Source organism: Mya arenaria, chromosome 11 (assembly GCF_026914265.1).
Source record: "Mya arenaria isolate MELC-2E11 chromosome 11, ASM2691426v1".
Lineage (NCBI taxonomy): Eukaryota > Metazoa > Mollusca > Bivalvia > Myida > Myidae > Mya > Mya arenaria.
The window spans coordinates 20,479,858-20,504,441 of record NC_069132.1 but is presented as its reverse complement, the minus strand read 5'-3'; the positions used below and the strand labels follow the sequence as shown (position 1 = coordinate 20,504,441).

At 36.8% G+C, this 24,584-nt stretch overlaps 1 protein-coding gene across 1 annotated transcript; it reads left to right on the top strand.

The window, feature by feature from the left end:
* The first annotated feature begins 1,031 nt into the window (after positions 1 to 1,031).
* LOC128209902 (DNA annealing helicase and endonuclease ZRANB3-like) lies at positions 1,032 to 22,194 on the top strand. The gene is made up of 20 exons (XM_052914161.1): positions 1,032 to 1,156; positions 1,976 to 1,994; positions 2,682 to 2,860; positions 3,182 to 3,281; positions 3,776 to 3,910; positions 4,146 to 4,264; positions 4,506 to 4,650; positions 5,378 to 5,533; positions 5,825 to 5,992; positions 6,260 to 6,331; positions 7,633 to 7,812; positions 8,024 to 8,185; positions 8,501 to 10,154; positions 11,238 to 11,475; positions 12,078 to 12,198; positions 15,341 to 15,460; positions 16,020 to 16,163; positions 20,165 to 20,268; positions 20,596 to 20,704; positions 20,987 to 22,194. The coding sequence occupies exons 1-20, from the start codon at positions 1,044 to 1,046 to the stop codon at positions 21,179 to 21,181; spliced, it is 4,233 nt and encodes a 1,410-aa protein (XP_052770121.1). The 5' UTR covers positions 1,032 to 1,043; the 3' UTR covers positions 21,182 to 22,194.
* Positions 22,195 to 24,584: the final 2,390 nt, after the last annotated feature.

The following is a 24,584-nucleotide window of genomic DNA, read 5'->3' as shown; positions in this document are numbered from 1 at the left end:
ATACATTTTGCTTCTAATCTCCATTCATATAGCTTTTAGCATGTTCAACCCTTTAGTTATGCTTCATTTCATTTTACTCTAAAAGTACATTGTCACATTTTTCTCAGATTTATGTATGTCTCCAATACCCATATACTTTGCGCAGTTTTTGTGTTTTATTTGGCAATCTGCTTGTATCAATATTATTTGCAATTATTTATTTTAATTCATATTAAATTCATACATGAGCATAACGTCTGAATAATCTTGTAAGCATATTTTTAATAAACAAATTATGGTAAAAAGTGATAAATTTTAATATTCTGGTATGCCGGTTTACACTTAAATGTTATATATATTTACATCGATTTATAATCATTTAAAATGGTATACTATCAGTGCCAGTTATATTATTTAACTTTAATCTTATTTTTAAGCATTTATTAACTTCCAGGTCTGTGTTGCATTGTTGATATGTAATTTGATCTGAATTTTGTCGGAAATTATGCACCAGTCAATTGTAACCACAGCCCTACCAGTACCGGGATTTAGCGGGGACTATGACTTTCGGTCCAGCTAACCCCGGGTAGAATCCCCGCCCTGCGGAGAGGAACTGATGGTAAAATCCCCGCCAAATGCCCCCGCACCCCAGGGACTAGGTATGGCCCATTCCCGATATATTTTGCTCGAAGATAACACCAACGCATTCACCCGGCACTGCGGGGCCACCTGGAAGGTAAAAACACGGCCTATTTTCCCGGCTATCCCCGGTATACCCCCGGGCATGGGGGTGGGGGTAGGCGTGGTTACAATTCACTAGTGCATTAGTTTGGTGAGCAAGTTTTGTAATGTGTATTCGGCGTGAAATGTTCTTGTATCTTGTACACTTCACGTGTGTAACAAGTAACTAGTATATGGACATGTTTAGGACCTCTTTTTATCTCTCGGGATGGATAGAACTGCCTGAGCATTTGGGCGTAGGTTTTGACTTGGCGTCGGAAAAAAATAGTGTTATTAAACCTTTCAATGTTTAAGAGTTACTGCCCCTGTTCTTAAATTTTCCAATGGCGGGTGAAACTGACACTGAAATACTTTCAAAACTTCCACCGAAACTGTTACATAGGCTTATGCCATTCCAGAAAAAGGGCGTCTTGTTTGCAGTTCGAAAAAATGGCCGGTAAGAACTGAAATTGTGTGAAACAACTCATTTTGGACGAAGTCATATGATTTCGCGTTTTACCTGTTATTGGGAATCTGAGTAAAAGATAGAATCGGTCATTGACTATTTTTGTTGCTACTTACAGTGGTCGTATGCAATAGCCTGTGAATACTATAGATATAGACTTAAATTATTATCCCACAACCAAATTTTAATGTTGCTGACATCTTGTTTCATTGTTCAGCAAAACTAAAAAATCAAATGTTAGGTTTCTATTCTTGAATTTCTTCATGTTACTTGTCTACTAGTGACAGCCTTGTAGTGGTTGTGTTCGTTGGATCATTTTAAGCTTTTCTTTGTGTACACATTAACCATCAAAAGCTTAGTTCTTGTATTTAAAAGACATACAGCAATATAGCAACGTCATGTATGGCCATTGGCAATGTACATGGTTCAATGTTTTTAACAAAATTCATATATCCAGTACAATCAATGGAGTACTTCACTTCAAAATATAGAGTTATATAATGTTAATATGCTCAAGCAGGCCTGCAATGTGCTATGTTGTGTCAGATTAGATAAATATTATAATTATTATATATATCGGGCAACACCAAACTTGCAAAAGATAGTTTTTGAAGCGACCACACTTAAATTTAACCAAAACATTATAATAAATCACTACGTTGTGAAGCCATATTTTGCATCAACACATATTGCATGCTTTCTTGGTAAACCGATTATTCTTTTGATTAAATCATTGTTACAATTTGATAAAAAAGCTCTGAATGTTATATTTTAAAAAAGATTCTAAATAAAGATATTTATTTTTTGCAGATGCTTGATTGCTGATGAGGTAGGTGTTTTGTAGTTTATGCACATCAACCACCTTAAGTATTTAAGTAAGCTGACAATTAGCATAAATTTAAAAATGAGTGTTTTTGAACAATGCATCTATAATTTAAGGTAAACAGTATATGGTAAAGAGTGCCTTTATGAATATTATCAAATGATTTGAAACATATATAATAATAATCGTCTTCATTATAACCCTATTGCCAGAAAGCCAGGGAATTCAAAATTGCTGAAGTTACATATTAAGTTTGCAAGTCTGAATGGGCAAGTGGTATGTCAGCAAAAACAATATCAAATAATTGATAATTGAAATTCTTCAAGGTTTTGTGTCTAATTTAAAGCAATTTTACACATTTATAGAATGACAAGAACTCTGCCAACGCATTGAATTAATTGTTGGATATCTTTTCATAGTAAAGAACAGAACAAAATGCTTATAGATAACAAACCTTAAAAAAAGGTTTTTGGAAAACATTCAATATGATAATAATTTGTTTGGGCAAGTAAGAGTTGCTTTGGGCAAGTTCATTTTGACAAATTCCGCCCTGAAAGGGCAACAGGCAACAAAATTCAAAATTGTATTGTGAAGACTGCATATTGTTTAAATACATAAGGTACAGACCTTCTTAGTGACGGCCTTTTTTACCCTTCTTGTTCAGTTTAAACCAATATTTCTCTGTTTTCCCAGATGGGTCTTGGGAAGACCCTGCAGGCCATCTCTGTCTCCTACTACTACCGTGATGAATGGCCCCTCCTGATAATTGTGCCATCGTCACTTCGATACTGCTGGATTGAAGAGTTTGAGAAATGGCTCCCAGACATTGACCCTGCAGACATCAACCTGGTACAGTCGGGCAGTGATGTCAGGTATGAGGTTAGATGGTAACAAGGGTTCTCGGAGTAATATAGAAAATAAATAACGTTTTAAAGTATTGTTTGCAATATTAAAAAAAGTATTGTTTGCAATATTAAAACTGTTTTATAAAAACGAGAGAAATTCTGATTATCAGCAAAAAAAAAATGAAAAAAGAACTTCTATGAAATGTAAGTAAAAAGTTATTTCATGGAACATTAAAGTAGTGTCTATTGTGAAATTCAAATGCCTGTTTTTGTATGTTTGTTCTCATACGGCAAGCATGAATATATGAATAAGATTTGCAAGAAAACTTCTTTATTAAACCATTTCAGTGAGATTGGCAAGGCTAAGGTGACAATCACGACATTTGGGCTTCTCAGCAAGGCCACCAGTCGGCTTTTAAAGGAGGCCCTCTTCAGTCAAGGCTTTCAGGTGGGTCATGTAGGATTAAGAATTCCATTAATTTTGAAATAAGGTGGAGTTGTGGCTATTTGAATGATTTAGAGTAAGGTCTTCAAAGCGTGATACTCAAAAGAGTGCTGTGGTATAGAGTCCACCAGTCCATGTTTGATCTCTACCAGAGCATATCTCTTGCAGCCTCAATAAAGGACAAAAGTACTTGTTTCTACCAAGGAAACAGCTGTCACCACAAATGGGCTATAATATAAATTTATAAACTTATGGATACAGAAGTACCAAGTTGTTGTCCTAGTTTCCCCATTGTCTGATGTAGTTTTCTGATGGACTGATCAGTGATTCATTTTCAAATCTTGTTGAGGGCATTCCTTTCATGTTTCACAACCTTAGGTACTGACCCAAACTCCCGAGCACATTTTACTCATAAACAATGCAGCTGGATACAAACAATGAGTATGGGCTATGGATGCACACCAAAATCAACCACTGACTGATGAAATGCATTGTAGGTGGTTATAGTAGATGAGTCTCACTACATCCGCAATGTGAAGACAGCATCAGCAAAGACGGTTGTTCCACTGATCAAGAATGCCAACAGGCGGGTACTGCTCTCTGGTACTCCAGCTCTATCCAGGCCTGTGGAGGTGATAATTCGCAGTATTTTACATACCAATGTTCATGTAGGAAATCAAAATTTTGTAAAGAAGCATAAAAGGCATTTCGGTAAAACAAAGATAATTTTCCAATACCCTAATTTCTTAACATCTGTAACTCCTACTCAGAAAAAATAAGAGATTACCTCACTAAAATAACTATCATGTATTTAATAGCTTAGTCAGAATGGCAACAGGATTAAACTTGACATGCTGTTAATTTCAGCTGTACCCCCAGATAGATGCCATCTGCCCGGACAAGTTTGGCTCATGGTGGCACTACACCGCCCGCTACTGTGATGCCAAGGCTGAGTGGATCGGCAAGGTCAGGAGGAGAAATGTCAAGTATGTTTCATTCTGTTATACATATATCATAAAACAAAATATTTTTTTCAAACAATACTGATTATCACAAAAAATATGTTTATATGATTACATGTACTGGTAGATGTCTCCAGTTTTCTTTTCTCGGTGAAAAGGAAATTGAACGATTTTGGTTTTTCCGTTTGAATTTCGAAATAAAGGTTGCTCATGATCCTGTCAATATCTTTACGACCGGTCAAGTGGAAACTGTTGTTGCTTGTAGTGGAGCGAGTAACTTGGAGGAGCTACAGCACATGCTGGCATCCACCCTGATGATAAGACGGGAGAAATCACAGGTCCTCACCCAGCTGCCCCCCAAACAGAGGCAGAAAGTTCTCTTTGAACTCAAAGATTCTGACATGAAAAAGGTGGAATATATCAAATTAATTTTTTTTATGTTGATATTGTATAAAAGGGACTATACACCAGATTGGCACCAAAAAAAGTTCTTTTCTGTACAGATTCTCAGGACAATTATTTAATAAAATGTTTTACTCTTTTATATCATAATGGTAAAAAAAAATAATAAAAAAATACCAAAATGTAAACAAAATCTAGTCGGAGACCAGGTTTGAACCGGTGCTGCCAAAATTGCAGTCCAGTGTTGTATCAACTTTGCTACGAAGTAATACCTACTAATCATTTTTAATGGAAAAATACAAAAAAACTGTGAAATTTAAATTAATTGTTAACTAGTGTGGTACTTTAGTTAGTTAACAGTTAGTTCAATGCATTGTACACATCGAAACCAAGTTTATGTCAGTTTTCGAAAATTTTCTCTTTTTTTCGCTATTTCATCATATGTCATATAGCCCCTTTAATGCACACGATAAAGGAATTCAGGTGGTGGTCTTCTTAATTTTCACACTATCATGTCCAGAATGTGAGTTTGTTAATCAGGATTTTGCCTGATTATACTGTGATTAGGGCAGTAAATTAGTTTTCTCAGAAATCAAGTTTAACTTTCTTACTGTGAGAAAGAACACATTTTGAAGCACAACTTGTGTTGGAGAAAATAACTTTACCTACCATTGTATAATTTTGAAAAAAGTTTTTCCTTTTTTGTATATAAAAAAACAATGTTGACAACTGCAGGAGATCCGTCAGACATTTGATGAGTTGCGTCCCCTATTGAAGCGTAATGGGAAGGACAAGTTTGAGGTCCTCACAGGGGCAGGGGAACATGACACCAAGGATAGCAACATGCTTGCCCTCGTGTCCAGGTTATACCAGCTGAGTGGGGAGGCCAAGGTAGGAACATGTTATACATTACACAGTCATGTATGTAAGTTTCATATGAAAAGGATAATTAATGAGTAATTTTGCTTTTTGGTCAAGTATTCATTCTGCTACTCAAACTCTTTGAACTGAAACAACTGATACTTTAGAAGAGGTTGTATGTCTGTCATTCCTTGGCTAGACTTTGAAGTTTATTTCTGGAAGGAGTTTAAATTAAGATTACTTTTTCCAACACAGTGAAACATTATGTAATGATATCAATACTGCAAGATGTTGTTAACACTTGCTTAATTTTGTTTTCAGATAGGTCCAGCGAAGGAGTACATAGAAATGTTATGTGAGAATCCCAGCCTGAAGTTCCTGGTGTTTGCCTACCATCACGCCATGATGAATGGGCTGTCAGAGTCACTGCATGATAAACACATCAACTTCATCAGGATTGATGGGGACACACCTCCATCAGAAAGACCTGTGAGTAATATATTTTGTATGTTTCATCGACTGCTTTGATATTGAATTATTGTATTGAAGAAAATCTGTGTGACATATCCCTTGCTAAAATTAGTCAACGAGAATATTCAAACTTGTAAGTACATAAAAATTATAAACTATTCACTACCGGTAATTTGATGATTTTTTTTACAAAGATGTGGCAAACAATCTGCATTTCATTTGTATGGTCACAGTTAATTAAGAATACAAAAGACATGTTCCATTTTGTATCTCTGTTTATTTCAGCATCTAGTCCACAAGTTCCAGTCAGACCCTGAAACAAGAGTGGCGGTGCTGAGCATTCTTGCTGCTGGAGTGGTGCGTCATCACAAGTTTGGTCATTGAAAGCTTAGAAACTGAGAGAATGAATTACTTGTAGTTTTAAGCTCATCTTTTTTTATGAAGGAAATAAGGTATAGTCAAAGCCTTGGTGTCGTTGTTCCAGTGCAAAAACTTTAACATTGGCCAAAATTGTTCAAGACATTCAAATGAAACTTGGTTCCCATGTTGCCAGAGACAATTAGCACATGTTATGAAGGTCCATAACTCTTATTATATTAATTGTCGAGTAATGTCTCTTTTTCTCTGAAAACGATGGTTTGCGTTCGCTCTGTGGCACTCTTGTTAATATGCTTTTCTGCTGATTGCTACAGATTTGCATTTCTACATTCTTTACCTATTCCTCATTCACTTTCTGTTCTGTTCCTGTTCAAGTACTGGTTTAATGGGCAGTCTGTTAAAATTTCTCCCATCTGGCAGATGTCCTTAACAGTTACGAACAGTTACGAGAACACTTTTCTCAAGGCGTTCATTTTCATACACCTGTTAAAAAGAAATACAGGACATATTATAGTTTTACTTGCCAGTATGTACTTTACCTTAGCGCAATAACTTAAGAAGCCTATTTTTTGTCCAATCATCACTAATTTTGGTCAGAAAGTGTATTGACATAATATCTCAAACAAGTATGATAACCAGCCATTTTGTTGTATTTAATCCAGAGTTATCCCCCTTTAATAATAGAAATTACCTGAAATCCACTTTTCCAATCAATTACTTTTGAATTCTTTGTGCATTCATTACCAGATTTAGTCAGAATGAGTTTGGGCATAATATTTTGTACCAGTTCCTTAAACAGCAATATCTCTTTAGTCACTCAAGTTTTTGCCCTTTAATTATAGAAATAACCTGAAACTGGTCTTGTCTGATCATTAACTTTAGAATCCTTTGTCTAATCATCACCAAATTTGGTCAGAATGTGAATTGGCATAATATCTCAGACAAGTTTTTGCCCGTTACTTATATTTATAATCTAAAATCGGTCTTGTCCGATCAGTTACTTTAGAAACCCTTTTCCAATCATGTCAGGTCAGAATGTGTAGGGCAAAATAACTTAACCAGATTTGATAACCTAAGTCACTCCAAAGTTATGACTCTTGAATTGGCAAAATCTGTCTTTACAGTGTCCATTTTCCAATTAAGGCTTAACGTACAACCACTTATCACTTGGGTGACATAAAATTAGGACGGACGTATTTTGTGACAGTTTGCGGTCTTGTTTTTGTCATGTTAATTGTACATATGATGTGCATCAGCATTATTTATCTTAACATCTCAAGGGTCTAACATTCACGGCAGCGACAGTGGTTGTGTTTGCGGAGATGTACTGGACACCTGGGACAATGATTCAGTGTGAGGATCGTGCCCATCGGATTGGTCAAGCCTCCTCCGTACATGTACACTATCTCGTTGCTAAGGATACCATGGATGAGTGGGTCTGGTCATCTGTGTGTAAGAAGGCCAGTCCCTTTTTGTTTTATGAAAATAGGTTGTAAATTTTAAACTCACTGAAGAAATAAATTACAACATCATGTCAATTAGGTTAAAAGTTGAATTACCTAATAGTAGTTTATAATGAACTTGGATGAAAAAAGAAGACTGCCTATTTCTGATTTTGTATTGATTACATAGATGACATTGTTTAAGTGTAGACCATCTCTTTTGTTACAGACCATAGTAACATCCACAACCCTGACAGGCCATAAGCGTCAGATGGAGGCTGCAGCGGGAAACAAGTACCAGGTAGATGTCCTGTCTAATGCTGATGTCTGGGTACCGTCTACCATCTCTGCTGACACTTCTGCAATCACACAGTGTCTTCAGGCACAGCTGGTAAGCACCATGAAATGTAACTGTTAAATTTGCTAATGAATGTAAAATTTCTGGCTTATGTATACTGGTACATTACAAAGTATGTTAATTTGTTGAGTAATATTTATGAATTTGATTAATATCTGTGATGGTGCTTAAATAAATTGAATGGAATATTCTTCATATCTCATGATCGCGCTAGTTTCATTAACTATAAGGAAATTTGGCACTCTTATTTCATTTGTAAGAAGGCGAAGGCTAAGGCAGAAATGATAGAAATGGTTTAGATTCAAAATTTAAGTAATGTTCACTTTAAAAAAAGGTCATCACTTTCAGGAGCCTGGTCAAAAATCCATCCGAAGTTTCTTCTCACCTGGAGCCAGTTTTAAAGCTGCCTTGAATTCCACAAAGCCAAGTGTGCTGGATGTGTTAGACAAAGAAAACATGAATATTAATGGGAAATTTATCGATGTCGGGAATGCTAGTAAAAGTCCAGCGAGAAAGAGGAGAAAATTTTCTGACAGTTTCAGTAAAAATTGTTTTGGGAAAGCTGATGACTGTGAAAATGATAGTGTAAGTGAGTTCAAGCCTATAGAATGTATTGTGATAGATGATGAGGATGATTTCACTGAAAAAATAAAAACATCTGGTAAACATAGAAAGGGTTCTTTAAAACATTTAAAGAAATCTGTTTCTAATATGCCCAAGATGGATTTACAAGCTGCCTTTGCAAATGCAAACTGTAGGAAATCAGTTGCGAAAGAAATTGAAGATACTGAAGAACCCATTCCCGGTTTGAATGATGACAACAGCAAAGGCAGCTCACAGACCTCTGGATCTGACAGTATAGTAAAGTCTTGTGAAGATAATGGAAAGTGGAGTTGTGCAGCATGTACATTCCTGAACCACAAGGCTCTACTCTACTGTGAGGTATGTGAAACTCCAAACAAGGAAAAGCCAGCAAAGTCCAAAACATTGGGAAATGTTCAAATACCAAGTGACAGCAGCAGTGTACAAGACAATGAAGTGAAAAGCAAATGTGCAATACCGTTCAGTAAATATGCCAATCGCTCTACGTCAAAAACAATGGAGGACAGTTTGTCTCAAAACTCATGTGAAACCGATAATGAAATTAGTGATGATGACTTAGGGCATGAAATTGACTTTGTTCCTGATATTAGATCTCATAATTCAGAGCTAGAAGATTTTGCCATTGATGAATATAATAGATCTATAACAAGGGTAGAAAATGTCCATGAATGTTTTAAAGATGGTGGAAATATGGATGATGTTCATGATAATATGGGAGGTGTGTGTCAGTCCAACCAGAACCATGATGTAGATAGTGGCAATGGGCAGTCCGATGTTACATTACAGTCTCAGTATTTTAGCAACATGTCAGATGGTTTTGTCTCCCAGGTGCCAAAAAGGAAAGAAATTGTTATTGAAAATGTTCTTAAATCTAAGAGATTATTTGTAGATAGTAAGGTCGATGAGGTCAAAGAGGAAAGTCAACATGAAATGGTGAATAAAACAGAAAAAAATGAAGGCCAGGAACAGATTGTAACTCCTGGTGGATCTGCAAAACGATACAGATTCAAGTCTTTAAAGCCTGGAAGCCCATATGCATTATCCAGAAGCTCTCCAGGAGGTGCCACTAAGAGTGGTTTAACTAACAGTCCACTCTGCCCTTCAAGAGATGCGAAAAGAAGTAATACAAATAATACTGAAAGATCATTGTGTAGGGATGGTGAGCAGATGGAACCAAATAGAAATGAAGTATTTTGCACTGAAAGTACAGACAACAGTGAAAGGAGAGAGGGAGATATTTCTAATAAAGCAACAAGTACTCCAGCCACTACAGACCATGAATCAAAATATTCCAATGCAATATGTGCCAAACAATGCCAAACAACAGACCAACATGACTTGTCCTTTGGCTCTCCTGAAATTGATGACATAATCGCTGCCCAGGACACAGATGTGCCAGGTGAGAGCTTAGGGAAAAATGGAATCTGTCATAGAAAGGTTGTCACTATTGTATTGAAGGGCCAACTTGGCCAAGTTGGGGTATCATAACATTGTTTTTATTAGGCCTTTAAATTTTGCATTTTTACTTGTGTACTGCTGTTAGAATTTGAGCCATATATTTCTTTATTTCATACCTGTCATATTTACAACTGAAATGTGGACACTAAAGATTTTATGTATTACACACTGTGTTTCCTGATTCCATATGACACAGAAGCTTAGTGCAATACTACTTGTAAAAAGAGGATGTTTGTTTTCAAATTTAAATGCTTTGGTAAAGAAAATATATCATTGTTTTTAATTTTGAAAAACAACAACTTCAAAGGTATGAAGTAAAATAAATAATATGTTAGTCGGTTGATTGTGCTGTTGAATGATTTCTTGTTGCTTGCGTAAAGATACATGGCACTCAACTCAGTCTTATGTGTTTTGAATTATAGCAAGTAACTCTAAGTGATACAATTCCACAGCTCAACCGGCTCACATAATATTCCCCATTTATTGTTTCAAAAGTGAGTTTTCTGAAAGCAATACTGAAAAAATGTACCGTATTTGAATTCCAAAAGGGACATGTGTTGAAGAATTGATGATATCTATTGGAATAGTGAATGCTAATTTTGAAATTCTTGAGAAGTTTGATGATTCGTAATGATATTTTAGCCAATTAGACCATTGAAATCAACACCAAATAAATTATGATGAAAACCTTGGTTGCTATGGAATCATGAGTTAACTATTTTGTCTAAATTATGCTGCATTCCTTTCAATGAAAGAAGTCTAGAATTTTTTGCTTTTTTTACAACAGATTGGTAATTTTAAAAGTATGTCCAATGGCTCAAAATCACAGTTCATTTGGTAGAACTTTATTCTTAAAACTGATGAAGAAACTTGTCTCTTTCAGTTGATATAAGGCAGACTAAGTGAGATTATTACAGTCAATTTTTTAAATTTTTCAAAAATAACATTGAATTAAATAAAACTTTAAATGAAACCTTTCAAACATAGCAATGTCAATAATGAATGATATCTCCCCTGTTTTCAGAAAGAGAGGAAGAGGGACGTGTGGTGGACATAGAAAACCTGCCCGTCTATAGCCGGCTTAGCTTCCAGGTGAGCAGACACACTGGGCGTGTATACCTGCACGGGCCAGATGGAGCCCCACTGCATGTGAACTTCGTGCCGACTGATGTCGAAGTGGGGAACACAGACAGCCTGCCAGATGTGTTGCTCCATCCTGCCAATCTCCGCCTTGCACAGAGATTTGTTAGAGAATGGTCCAGGTCAGTAGATTCATGACTTAGATTCATCTTTGCTTAGACATCTCCAGTCAAGCCTAAGACTGATGCTCAATTGAGAACTAATTCTGACTTACTGGTTTTATAAATATACAGGATTTTTTTTATCAAATACACCTTTACTGGAAAGATAAAATATAAATAATATGGGTATGCAGTTTAAAAAAAATAATTCCTCATCGGAAATTTAACATATGTTTAACATGATAGTTTCAACCCATGTCAACTAGCTATGGCGGCCATATTAACTCTATTGTGTGCAGGGTTTTTTGAGTGATGATGTCATGAATATAAATGGCAACCAGTCAGCATATTAAAAGGTATTATAACCATGATAATCATTGGTAACTTGTGACTTGCTTTTTACAAATAAATGTATATTTTCTTTATACCAGATAGTGGTGAACAATTGACACTAGTTACAATCCTTGGTTGGTCATCCAATTACCTATGTTGCTAGTGTTAAAATGGTATATGCTGGTTGCATACAATATTATGTTATACAAGATAACAAGTTTTCAGTTGTATTATTCAAGAAGGTCTGAGTTACCAAATGAAATACATTTCAACTAAACCTACTATTTCAGCCTGTCTGAGACAAAGTGTCGGCTATTGGTGAAATCCTGTAGACCATTTATCAGCCCCCTTCAGGAGTATGAGAGACTGCGCAGCTGTAAAACACTCAATCAGCAGAGATACAAGACAAAGGTTAAGTGTTATCATTTCATTTCAATCCTTATCCAAGATACAAAACCAACGTAAGTGACGGTCATTTCATTTCAATCCTTTTCAATCCTTATCAAAGTTTGTGGGGATCATTTCCACCCTAACCCAAGAAACAAGACCCAGGTTGGTGGGGATCATTTCCACACTTACCCAAGAAACAAGACCCAGGTTGGTGGGGATCATTTCCACACTTACCCAAGAAACAAGAACCGGGTAAGATGGGATCATTTCCACCCTTCCTCAGGATTCAAGACCCAGGTTAGTAGGGATCACTTCCACACTTACCCAAGAAACAAGACCCAGGTTGGTGGGGATCATTTCCACCCTTACCCAAGAAACAAGACCCAGGTTGGTGGGGATCATTTCCACACTTACCCAGGTGAGTGGGGATCATTTCCACCCTTCCTCAGGATTCAAGACCCAGGTTAGTAGGGATCATTTCCACACTTACCCAAGAAACAAGACCCAGGTTGGTGGGGATCATTTCCACACTTACCCAAGAAACAAGACCCAGGTTGGTGGGGATCATTTCCACACTTACCCAAGAAACAAGACCCAGGTTGGTGGGGATCATTTCCACACTTACCTAAGAAACAAGACCCAGGTTGGTGGGGATCATTTCCACACTTACCCAGGTGAGTGGGGATCATTTCCACACTTACCCAAGAAACAAGACCCAGGTTGGTGGGGATCATTTCCACACTTACCCAAGAAACAAGACCCAGGTTGGTGGGGATCATTTCCACACTTACCCAAGAAACAAGACCCAGGTTGGTGGGGATCATTTCCACACTTACCCAAGAAACAAGAACCGGGTAAGATGGGATCATTTCCACCCTTCCTCAGGATTCAAGACCCAGGTTAGTAGGGATCACTTCCACACTTACCCAAGAAACAAGACCCAGGTTAGTGGGAATCTTCCACCCTTTTCCAAGAAACAAGACCCGGGCTAGTGGAGATCATTTCCACCCATATCCAAGAAACAAGACCCAGGTAAGTGGGGATCATTTCCACCCTTACCCAAGAAACAAGACCCAGGTTAGTGGGAATCTTCCACCCTTTCCCAAGAAACAAGACCCAGGCTAGTGGAGATCATTTCCACCCTTACCAAAGAAACAAGACCCAGGTAAGTGGGGATCATTTCCACCCTTCCTCAAGATTCAAGACCAAGGTTAGTGGGGATCATTTCTACAGAAATTCAAGATATGAGACCAAGATTAGTGGGATCATTTGCACCCTTACCCAAGATACAAGCCCAAGGTTAGTGGGGTTCATTTCCACACGTATCCAAGATATGAGACCAAGATTAGTGGGATCATTTCCACACTTATCCAAGATATGAGACTAAGATAAGTGGGATCATTTCCACACATAACCAAGATACAAGCCCAAGGTTAGTAGGGATCATTTCCACACTTATCCAAGATATGAGACCAAGATTAGTGGGATCATTTCCACACATAACCAAGATACAAGCCCAAGGTTAGTGGGGTTCATTTCCACACTTACCAAAGATACGAGACCAAGATTAGTGGGGTTCATATCCACACTTACCAAAGATACAAGCCCAAGGTTAGTGGGGTTCATTTCCACACTTACCAAACTATGAGACCAAGATTAGTGGAAATTATTCAATCCTTACTCATGGTAATCGTTTCAAACCTTATCCATGATACAGGACCAATGTTAGTGGGGATTGTTCCACCCTTACCCAAGATACAAGACCAATGTTAGTGGGATCATTCCACCCTTACCCACTTGAACAGTTCAAATGTTATACAATGAGAATTGTCTTTAAGGGACATCATTTTAGTAGGGATGCATATAAATATTCAAATATTTGATCGTTTGGTATTCAAATGTCAAAATCGGTATTCTAAAATTCAATTTTTTTGTTGAATCAATAGAATAATAAACCTTTTTGCGTACAACTCTGTTGTTGTGTATAAACTTAGTTTGTCTTGTTTTTACAACGATTGACCCATAATGTCAGAGGTGTGAATGTGCTGACAAAACACTAAACATGCATCATATGTCATTTAGGGACACATCATTGGGTACTAGATAACTTCCCCTTAATATTACAATAATTGGCTATTAGACAAGTGACATCAGCAAATTTAATTAGTTTCAGTAAGCTGTATAGAATAGCTTTTCAGGATATATTCTCTCTATAAGTGTACAATAGATACAATACTAGTTACTAGAGTTGTTTTTGTTTTTCCATAGATATATTAAGTAGAGGTCAATCCCAGAATGAGGCTGCTCGTCCTACGTCGCATAATGCCATTTGACCAGGAATCCATCTAATATCACATTGTTTACTAATATGAAGGCAGTGGAATTGAAATTATTCGATTTTGTTGGATTGTTCAAAGTGTATTCCTTTTTTCTTTCTGAAAGAATTTCAGAGTCTCATTTGGGGTAATCAGGGTCCGCTGTACATACTGGCTACGACAAAGAAGGCTTAAAATGCTCCAGCTATTACTATAGAGAATAATTATAATTGTTTACAACAAGTTCTAAAATATGGAGTATGGTTATCGAATATTTGAATAATTGATTGAAAGAATAACTGAATATTTGAATATCAATTTTGCCATTCGTTTGCATCCACATTTTAGTATTTTGACTCATACTACTATGTGAAAGGTTATTATGTGGTTCAAGACCCTGTTTCAATGAGATGTTGTAGTGGTTTACCTTATAATGTTTAGGAGTGTTCAGGTTTTCACTCGCAAAGTTAAGTGGAGAATCTATACAATAAATAGTTTTACAAACAATGCAGTTTACACCAAAAGGGGGATTAGACCTAACAATCCCCATTGAAACAGGGCCCAGTTTCTACAGTTTTACCCTATTGTACACACAAATAGTTATACCTGTATTTTACTTGCCACTGGTACACTATGGTTTGCCTGTCTAAATTCATGATCATCCAACATAGAAGAATATTTCATGATTAAATGCTACAAATAAACAATGTCAGTGGGCAGAATAAAATACATAATAAAATATTTATTATTATAGAAAGAGTCATAACAATTTCATTTTGCATATACAAGTTGTAGATAGTTATATTCAGTGTACATATATTAAAGATATTGGTGTGTTATATTTGCAGTCTGATGTGAGCAGTGCGGCTCAACAGAAGGCGAAAGATATAGGTGGTACAGTGAGGCTCCTTAACAAACCTGCCGGACAGGGCAGCAACAAGCAGGGAGAAACTTCTGGTACAGAACAGGTAGGGAGATAGAGATGCTTCAATATACCTAAAGTGTGATAAGGGCTGACATGGGGGTACAGTGAGGTTCCTGGCCAAACCTGCTGGCCCAGCAGCAACCAGGTGGAATTCTTGTACAGAACAGGTAGGGAGATAGAGATCCTTCAATATAACTTAAGTGTGACAAGGGCTGACATGGGGGTACAGTGAGGTTCCTGGCCAAACCTGCTGGCCCAGCAGCAATCAGGGGGAGAGCTGAATATGTACCTAGAGTTATAAGGGGTAAAGTATTGCTGTGGTTGGGCCTTAGTAGATATCATAGGTTCGGTGAGATTCAAAGATGTGAATCCAGGCAGCAAACAGGGGGAGACAACTGGCACAGAACAGGTAAGCATTCACATTCGGAAGTATGTATAGTCGTCAGAATGAGAAGTATTCATCATGCGATGTTTTGTCAGGGATACTGATCATATCTTTAATAAACAAAGTTGTATTTTGAAATTCTAAATAACTATTTCTTTTAGGGTACACTTATTTTACTATGTATTTTAAATAATGACCTATGTATACCTTCATGCAGGTGTTGGGAGAGGATGGTACGCCACACTGCCTGCAGTGTCTGCAGCCCTATGCCAACCATCTCCTCCAACAACGAACCATACACAACGAGGACAACGCCTGGCAAACACGCTTTTGCTCACGCGACTGTGCACAGAAATACTGGGTATGTTTAAAAGATGTTTTTTTCCTGTTGCTTTTGAGACGGATTTTGCAATGAAAAATTATTGGTTATAGTATGATGAAAACCTCTTACACAGTTTATTTCTGCATGATATCTTAGACACATTAAAACATAATATAATATATACAAGGTCACAAGATTAAATCTGCATTTAAGTTTATTTTAAGTATATTTTCATATCTTAATGAAATTTTATCAGTATACACACACACAGGCACACACTGGTTGTACTTTAGGATCTAAAGATTTTGATTCTTTTGTGCTTGAAGGATACATGCTTATATACTACTGGCTCTCTTTACCTCAAGTTCTGCTACAGACAACACAATAAATGGAAGTAAAAAGCAATTTTTGATAACTGAAAATCCTATTGCAAATACGCCATTGTAAAGATGAAATATCTTGCTATTATGTGGCGTTCTTCATTTTGGGAATGACATGTAGCCTGGGCCTTTCTGATTGGGAAAAATGAGTAATTTGGATTAAAAATTAGGAATTCCAATTTTGCCTAGAAGCCAACAAGAATGCTTAAAGAAATAGACAAAACTGATAGATGAATATGATGTGATAAAGATTGTTTCTTCAAGAATTCAACAATTGTTCCTTTGCTTGGGGTCCAGATTTTCAGGAAATTTATTGTTTTAGCATTTGGAAAGGGAAAACCCCCACTGCTATTTCCTAAACTCCTAGGAATTAGATATATATTATTATAAACATTTGACTGGTCCCTGCACAATAATTACTAGTTGACAAATAGCAGTGCAAGGTGTGTACAAGGATGAATTTACCAGCTCAGTTTCAGGTTTTTGTGTGACTAAACATAGAACTTTTCATTATACATGTATTTACCGTCTGTTTTATGGTACAGTTGTTTTAAATCAGAATACATTATTGGTAATTGAATAACTTGTCTGACAAATCATGCTTGAAACTATTTATCTATAATGCTATATACCAATAAAGATGTATTGAATTCATCTAACTGGGTTTCTTTTATTTAAACAGTATCATAAACTTGAAAAAATATGATCTACATAGTGTTGAGAAGAAATAAAAAGGTATGTGGGCTAATGTTGAGAGCTGGGGGTATTTCATATTTGATAATCAGCTTTCTCCGGTCCACTTATAAGTATGAGGGCTACATTGGTATAAATACTAGTATTTACTAATCAAGACTTAGTGTGGGTTTCTCCAATCGCATACTTGGTTGGTGCATGATTTTAGAATAGTTACGACTGCCTTTACCAACTGAGAACAGATCAGTATGTCTTGGGTCATAAAATAGTAAGGAAAAACACTAATAATCTATTGAAATCAAAACAGAAATAGTAACTGGTCCACTTACTTTATCAATAAAGAAATTGTTTTTGAGATTCAGAATCTATTTTTAGAACACCACTTGTATTACTATTATTAGTTTACGAGAGAGTAACTTATCTATAATGTATTATTCCCCCCTAGGCTATCATAACTTTGTATTATATTTGTTAAGCTTATGTACATGACATGTAACAAGAATTTTATCATACTTAAACGAACAGGTCAAAATGTTTCAGCTTATCTGAAATTTCATTTGTACCAACCTATATCAGATTTCCTCAAAGCTGAACTACAGTTCCCTAGAGTACCGCTGGTGTATACAATTCATTCATTTGTAATTGTTATATAAATAATTTATATACTTGTATTAAAAGAGGATGTATATTATGTGATTTTGCTCATTTTGTTCCACTTCATGTTAATTATCAGGTATTGATGAGTAATACATATTTCAAACAGCCATGATTGATGGAAGATGAGTTAAACGGTGTAGGTGGAAAAGGAGGCTAACCAAATCAAATCATTTGCATTAAACTAAAGGCCATCTGTCCAATTTTAAATCACCCATGGTGGCAGTTTCAATTCACCCATTGTTGGGCCCTTTCAGCTGTTAAAGTTGGAGCTTCAGAGTGTTTTTTATTGTTAAATAAAAGCAAACTATTGGCCTGATCAATAGGGAGTATTTGAGTAACATTGAAACATCCAGTAAACATCTAGGGTGTAAACCATTTGCATTTAAAAGAATTCTTTGTTGAAAATTGTAAAAAAATGAATGGTTACAATTAAAATTTAATTATATTTTTAATTACAAATTCTTATTTCTAATGGTCAAGTCTAAGCATTGTATCTGGGAGTATGATGTTAATTATTGGTTTTAGAGTGTATATAGAGTAATTATGTATTGATGGTATAACTTGATAGTCTATAAGTACATGTAATACTTCATGTTGTTCATGGAAATAAGGATATTGATTGGTATTGTCTTTATGTAATCAACGGAACATTTCATACTTGACATAGAAATGAGTGACAAATTGTTTACATGATAACACTTTAAAAGTTGTTATATGTCAATTTGTTAATATTTGTCTGCTGTCCCCAGTCCCAGGCAAAACATTGAAAAATGCATTTTTGACCATTAACTTCTTTTGTTCTGTTGTTTTTCAAGGATGAAAAAAAGAATACAATTGAAATTTGTTATTCTGGGTCTATCTTCACTAAAGTGTTGAGTCTGAATTTGAGACTATTCTGGGTCTGTACCCACTAACATGTTGAGTCTGAATTTGAGACTATTCTGAGTCTGTACCCACTAACATGTTGAGTTTGAATTTGAGACTATTCTGGGTATGTACCCAATAACATGTTGAGTCTGAATTTGAGACTATTCTGGGTCTGTACCCACTAACATGTTGAGTCTGAGTTTGAGACTATTCTGGGTATGTACCCACTAACATGTTGAGTCTGAGTTTGAGACTATTCTGGGTCTGTACCCACTTACATGTTGAGTCTGAGTTTGAGACTATTCTGGGTCTGTACCCACTAACATGTTGAGTCTGAGTTTGAGACTATTCTGGGTCTGTACCCACTTACATGTTGAGTCTGAGTTTGAGACTATTCTGGGTCTGTACCCACTAACATGTTGAGTCTGAGTTTGAGACTATTCTGGGCCGTACCCACTTACATGTTGAGTCTGAGTTTGAGACTATTCTGGGTATGTACCCACTAACATGTTGAGTCTGAATTTGAGACTATTCTGGGTCTGTACCCACTGTAATGTTGAATCTGAATTTGAGACTATTCTTGGTCTGTATTCACGAATGTGTCGAGTCTGAATTCGAGACTATTCTGGGTCTGTATTCACTAGTCTGAATTTGAGACTCAAGCCTCAAAACTGTAAAGCTTCATTTTATTGTAGTTGTTATAAGAAGAACAATAATGGTTAAACTGGCCACATATGTTAAGAAAGTTTTGAAAACATTTTCTGTAATAATAACTTGATGAAGGACAATTCATGACATTGAAAAACTCACTGTTTTAGTCGCAAACTGGGGCTCATGTCGATTGTGAATCAGACCCAGGCCCCAATATCTCGACCTCTTAAGCTTAACAGGGTTAAGTAGCGTATTTCAGTTAGCCAAAATACATACTTAAATTGAATTTTGATAAAGGAAAAAATGGTTAATTGTGATTATCATCAAGATAATTCCTATCTGAAGTATAAAAAAAAACTCTTGAAGAAGTTAATATTATGAAAAACAAAAAAAAGTAGGCTTAGCTTCATCCTGTAAATGGTACTTGAGAAGCTTCGAGAAATTGGGGCCTGATCTATCAAGATTAAGACTTGGGCCGTATTTGTTGACCATCTTGGTGAAAATGTTTAACATAGTGGAAAATTGCCTTTTTTTTAGCTTAAATTTTAAGAAAACAAACCATGTTTGTACAACAAAAATATGAAAATAAGCAAGAAAATGGTCTAAACAATATATGCATATGAATTATTCTAATGAAAATAGAGTTTATTGAAAGTAATCATCAAAAATTAAGAAATTCTCACTAAGTTAAAAATTCTCACTAAGATGCTTTATGAATATTGCCCCTGATCTTCATTTCACAACCTATTTAAAAAAAAAATGAATAAACAACAGCCTTTAATATTCTGCCAGATGTTGACTAACACAGAGTATATCCGTGACCAAGTGTATGAGGCTGAGCATGGAGTTTGTCAGATGTGTAAACTGGACGCCCATGCCCTTTATAGGCACATCAAGTAAGGCCCAATAACATTCATTGGGTTCAATTCCCCATTTTATTTGTACAAAAGATATGGAAATGCAAGAAACACTACAAACACTTATGTAAACTGATTATACCCTTGTTTCTTTGAAAAGTTTGACAAGTATGAAAGCTTGAGTTAGAAGTGTTACAAATTGTATAACAAGGCTCATGTGACCATATTAGATTATATATTATACTGGGATTTTTGTACATTAATTGACATTTATTGTTCATCTACTTGAAAACTAAAGTACTACTTATTTCTAGTTTTCCTAAAAGTAAAAACTAGCATTAAGACCTAATATGAAACATGTTTCAGGGAAACCCATGACCCTAAAAAACGCGCAGAAATTCTTGGGCGCTCCCTGCTGGCTGCCCTCGGGGTGAAGGTCAAGCAACAGATGGTCCTTAAACCAACTCCTGGACTGGTGAGCGTTTTTGGTGTGATGTCATATGATGACCATACTTAGCTTAATTAACAATCAATTCCATTTATGCTTTAATTGTAAACAAGAAGAGTACAAAGCCCTTGAGCTTTTTGTTGAAGATGGTCCTTTTTTATTTTTATTTTTTTTATTTTCATAAACACACAGTCATTTATTTTTTTGTAAAAACAAGTTAAGATCTTGAACTAATAGTGTAAGGAAATCCATTCATAGAAAATGTATTTTAAATACTCTGGATAACATCAGGCATATTTATGTTTCCAGTTTTGGCATGCAGACCACATAGTGCCAGTTTGGCAGGGCGGTGGGCAGTGTGACATTGACAACCTGCGCACTCTGTGTGTGTGCTGTCACAACAAAGTTACAGCCAAACAGGCGGGACAACGGGCCAACGTAAGGAGACTTGGAGCCGCCGTCAAGTCAGGGGACATCACTGCATTTTTTCAGAAGTTGACTTAAGTCACTCAGTTAATATGTGGAGATGTAACTGACCATGTTTTAAAAAATAGTGACTATGCTGGGATCGGTCCTCAAGGCGTTCAGTTCCATGTGGGTCTGTGTTAAACTGGGAAGAAATACTGCGTCACATGATGATTTCACAGTTTTGCTTTAGATACTGTTTATTCAAATAGACCACATCTGAGTGGTTACCCAAACAGTTTGCAGGTTTAACCACAGGTGAACATTCATATTGTGATTAATGTACTTTAAGTGCAGTTCAGATTTTAACACTTCAGAAAAATGAAATTTATCCATAGATCAGTTCAGGTTTATATCTGTGTCTCCTTCACATAAATGTTGGCCATGTGTTTTTCTGACTCTATTTGTAAACTATCATCAATTTGGAATCAATTAACTTATAATGTACTAATAACATATCAGAAACCCCTGTATAAGATCTAATGAACAACAAATTAAGAGGGCTTGTTTTTATGTGTTTTTCTTTTTGCTGAAGACAGGCCACTTTTTGTGGGAGGAAATACTTCACTTTGATAATACTGAGATAATGGCATTATTGATCCTATTTTGTGGACTGTGTACACTTCATACAACATGCTTGCCTTCAACGTCAAGGTCATCTGGTTAAATTGTATCTGCTAGTTGCAGTGTTAAAATTTGTTAGATTATATGATAACAGTATTTTCTGCTTGTTAATGGCTACACCAAATGCAAGCAATTAAAAAATTTACTTGCTTTTCTCGTGTTATGAAACAATTACTTTGTGGAAATGGTTTAATGTTCAGATACAACGTTCATACGGCGGTAACCGAGACGAAATGCATCTTTTCTATAAATGTTTTTTTCTGCGCACCATCAGGCATTTAGACTGTAATGTATATGACAATTAAAGGCAATAGTGTGAGTCATGGGCTGGTATATCCACAGCCTGCACACATGTGTATCTAATTTCCATGCATGTTAGATATGAACATATTTCTATAATAATGCATTGTTTGAAGTCAGTTTGTTAAACAGAAAATCAGATTGAACGAAGATAATAATTCAGGATGTTTCGAATTTTATTAAAATTCTACATACCGAACACATTACATTTGTACATAGGGACCACTTGTTTCAAAAGTCATATAGACAGTGTGCAGTTTCAGGGGATCGCCGAACGAGTTCACGCGCTTTTTCACCCCGTGCTTGATACTGGCCGATATCTTCTCTCTGTATGCTTCCTCGTCGGCATGCGCCGTCTGTCGGCACGCCCGCTCTATATCGCCTGCCACGGAAAGGTCGTTTTCACTGTACAGTTTCGGTGTCCGGTTAAAGTAGCGCGCATGATCGTGCTCCCATTGCTGAAACTCCATTTCCTTTTTGATTTTGCCTAGCTTCTTGTTTCTGGCTGCTGGTTGTTTTAGGGGACTTAAGACTGGCAGTTGTTTGCGCTTTTCCCTTTTCACAAGATCTATGTGTTTTACCAATTCATCTTGCTTGAATTTGAAAAGGTCGCCCTCTGGTTCTGTGGGCTTTTCTCTGTATATGGGAGGCACTCTGCGCGGTGATTTTTGCGAGAAAAATGGTTTAAACAACGTTGGGTTGTGAACTTCAGGTTGTATATCGTGCTTTGTGAGATTTACGCCACCGAATAACTTCCCGCCAACAGTAACTTTGGCGCGTTGCATATAAGGATTGTCAGCGGGCGCGCCCGGTATTTTAGATCGCGGGCTTCGCACTGCACGTGCAACATCACACGCACCGAGCACATCGTGTTGTCGTCCCGCTGTATGCTTTACTAGGTTCGGGCGGGTAAACCAATCATCGTACCTAGTCGGTTTTGGTTGTTTCTGTGTGGACAAGATTGGCGGGGAGACGCGGCCCGTTAGGTTCTTGGAGCACGCGAAGTAGCCAAACCGATGGAGCACGCGCTCTAGGTGGATCTGCTGCACGATTGCCCTGGCGGCAGGGGGGCTGATGTCGGGAGTGTTATTTAACCGGTCCTGTGGAGAATACATGGCCTGCTCCCATGTTTTTGAAATTCGGAATTGAAAATAACGCCGTTGTTACTGGAAGCGACGGACATTCGTGACGTCATTTTGACGTAACGCTCATAAATGTTTTATTCGCTTCTATGCGTTCTCATATCTTTTTTTCTCATATCTTCAAATTTTACTTGATTTTTCGAGTGTTTGCTTTTTCAACATATTTATTCTAATTTTGTGGCTATAGTTATTGCCCAAGTGCCGGTTGCAGTACTGAAACGTTTCGTACAGATCTGAAGATGTTTCCGTTGTTCACGACTTTGTTCATTTTTGCCTTTGCTATTTGTGTCTATAGGTAGGTATTGCCCAGAGAGAATGTCGTGATTTTTTCTATATAAATATGTACACATACATACATCCTGACGGCCTCCAAGAACTTAATCAATAACAAATGATCGCTCCGGATCAGGCACCGTCCGCTTCATTTTCGTCTGTATATATCAAAGAATTATTGAAATTACCATGAGCTGTATTTCATTATATTTCATTACGATTTCTGTAATCGTGCCTGGTTTAAAGTGTATGTTATTATGTATGATGATTAGTTAACTTCTGTTTAACGCAGGTATGTACTGGGAGTTGTATACGAAGTAACAAAGATGTACATGTGATAGTCAATACGGTCGAAATGAGGCACTCATAGGGGGGTTGACTGAAAGAACTTGTAAGCGTTTTGTAACCGGGGGTCATATGGGATTCTGATGTCGCATGAGAACTATTTTCTTGCGTGCGCAGACAGGTTTACTGAGGCCGAGGCCTGCAATATTTCGATTTGAATATTAATTACTGCTTCTTAAATGAGGGTCGTCCATAATTCAAATCAATTATTTAAACATAAGAGTTTAATCTGTAAATTTGCTAGACTTTTTCAGCAGACGACAAAAGGATGAATAGCGCGTGCTTTGATATCGGAGATAATAATTACTAATCGTATCTTTGTACTCATAATTATTGATTTGGGTACATGTAGCTCGTGAACGTGTTTCTAGGTTACCGTGAAGTTGACAGCGTCGGCCAAGGCGTCCAGATGGAGCATTGTCCCGACCATGATTGGCAGTCTAGGTTATGAGTAGATATACTCTACGTTCAGTAAAATTCTGGAGAAACATTTCTTAGATGTTTTTTGCAAATATTTAGGCAGAGCTTGGAACAAATAAGCACTGAGCGCGAGTTTTACTGAAATGGAAAGCCAACTAAGCTTTGCCGTACAGTGAACACACTAACTGTTCATGTTCGAAATCTCGTAGATTCGAGTCTCCCTCAGGCACTGGCCACTAGATACCATGAGAGCAGGGTATTTACTACCGACGATCTGTATATATATATACTGACCTTACGGTCTTAACAAAACGCACGAGCAATGCCGTGTCCGGCCA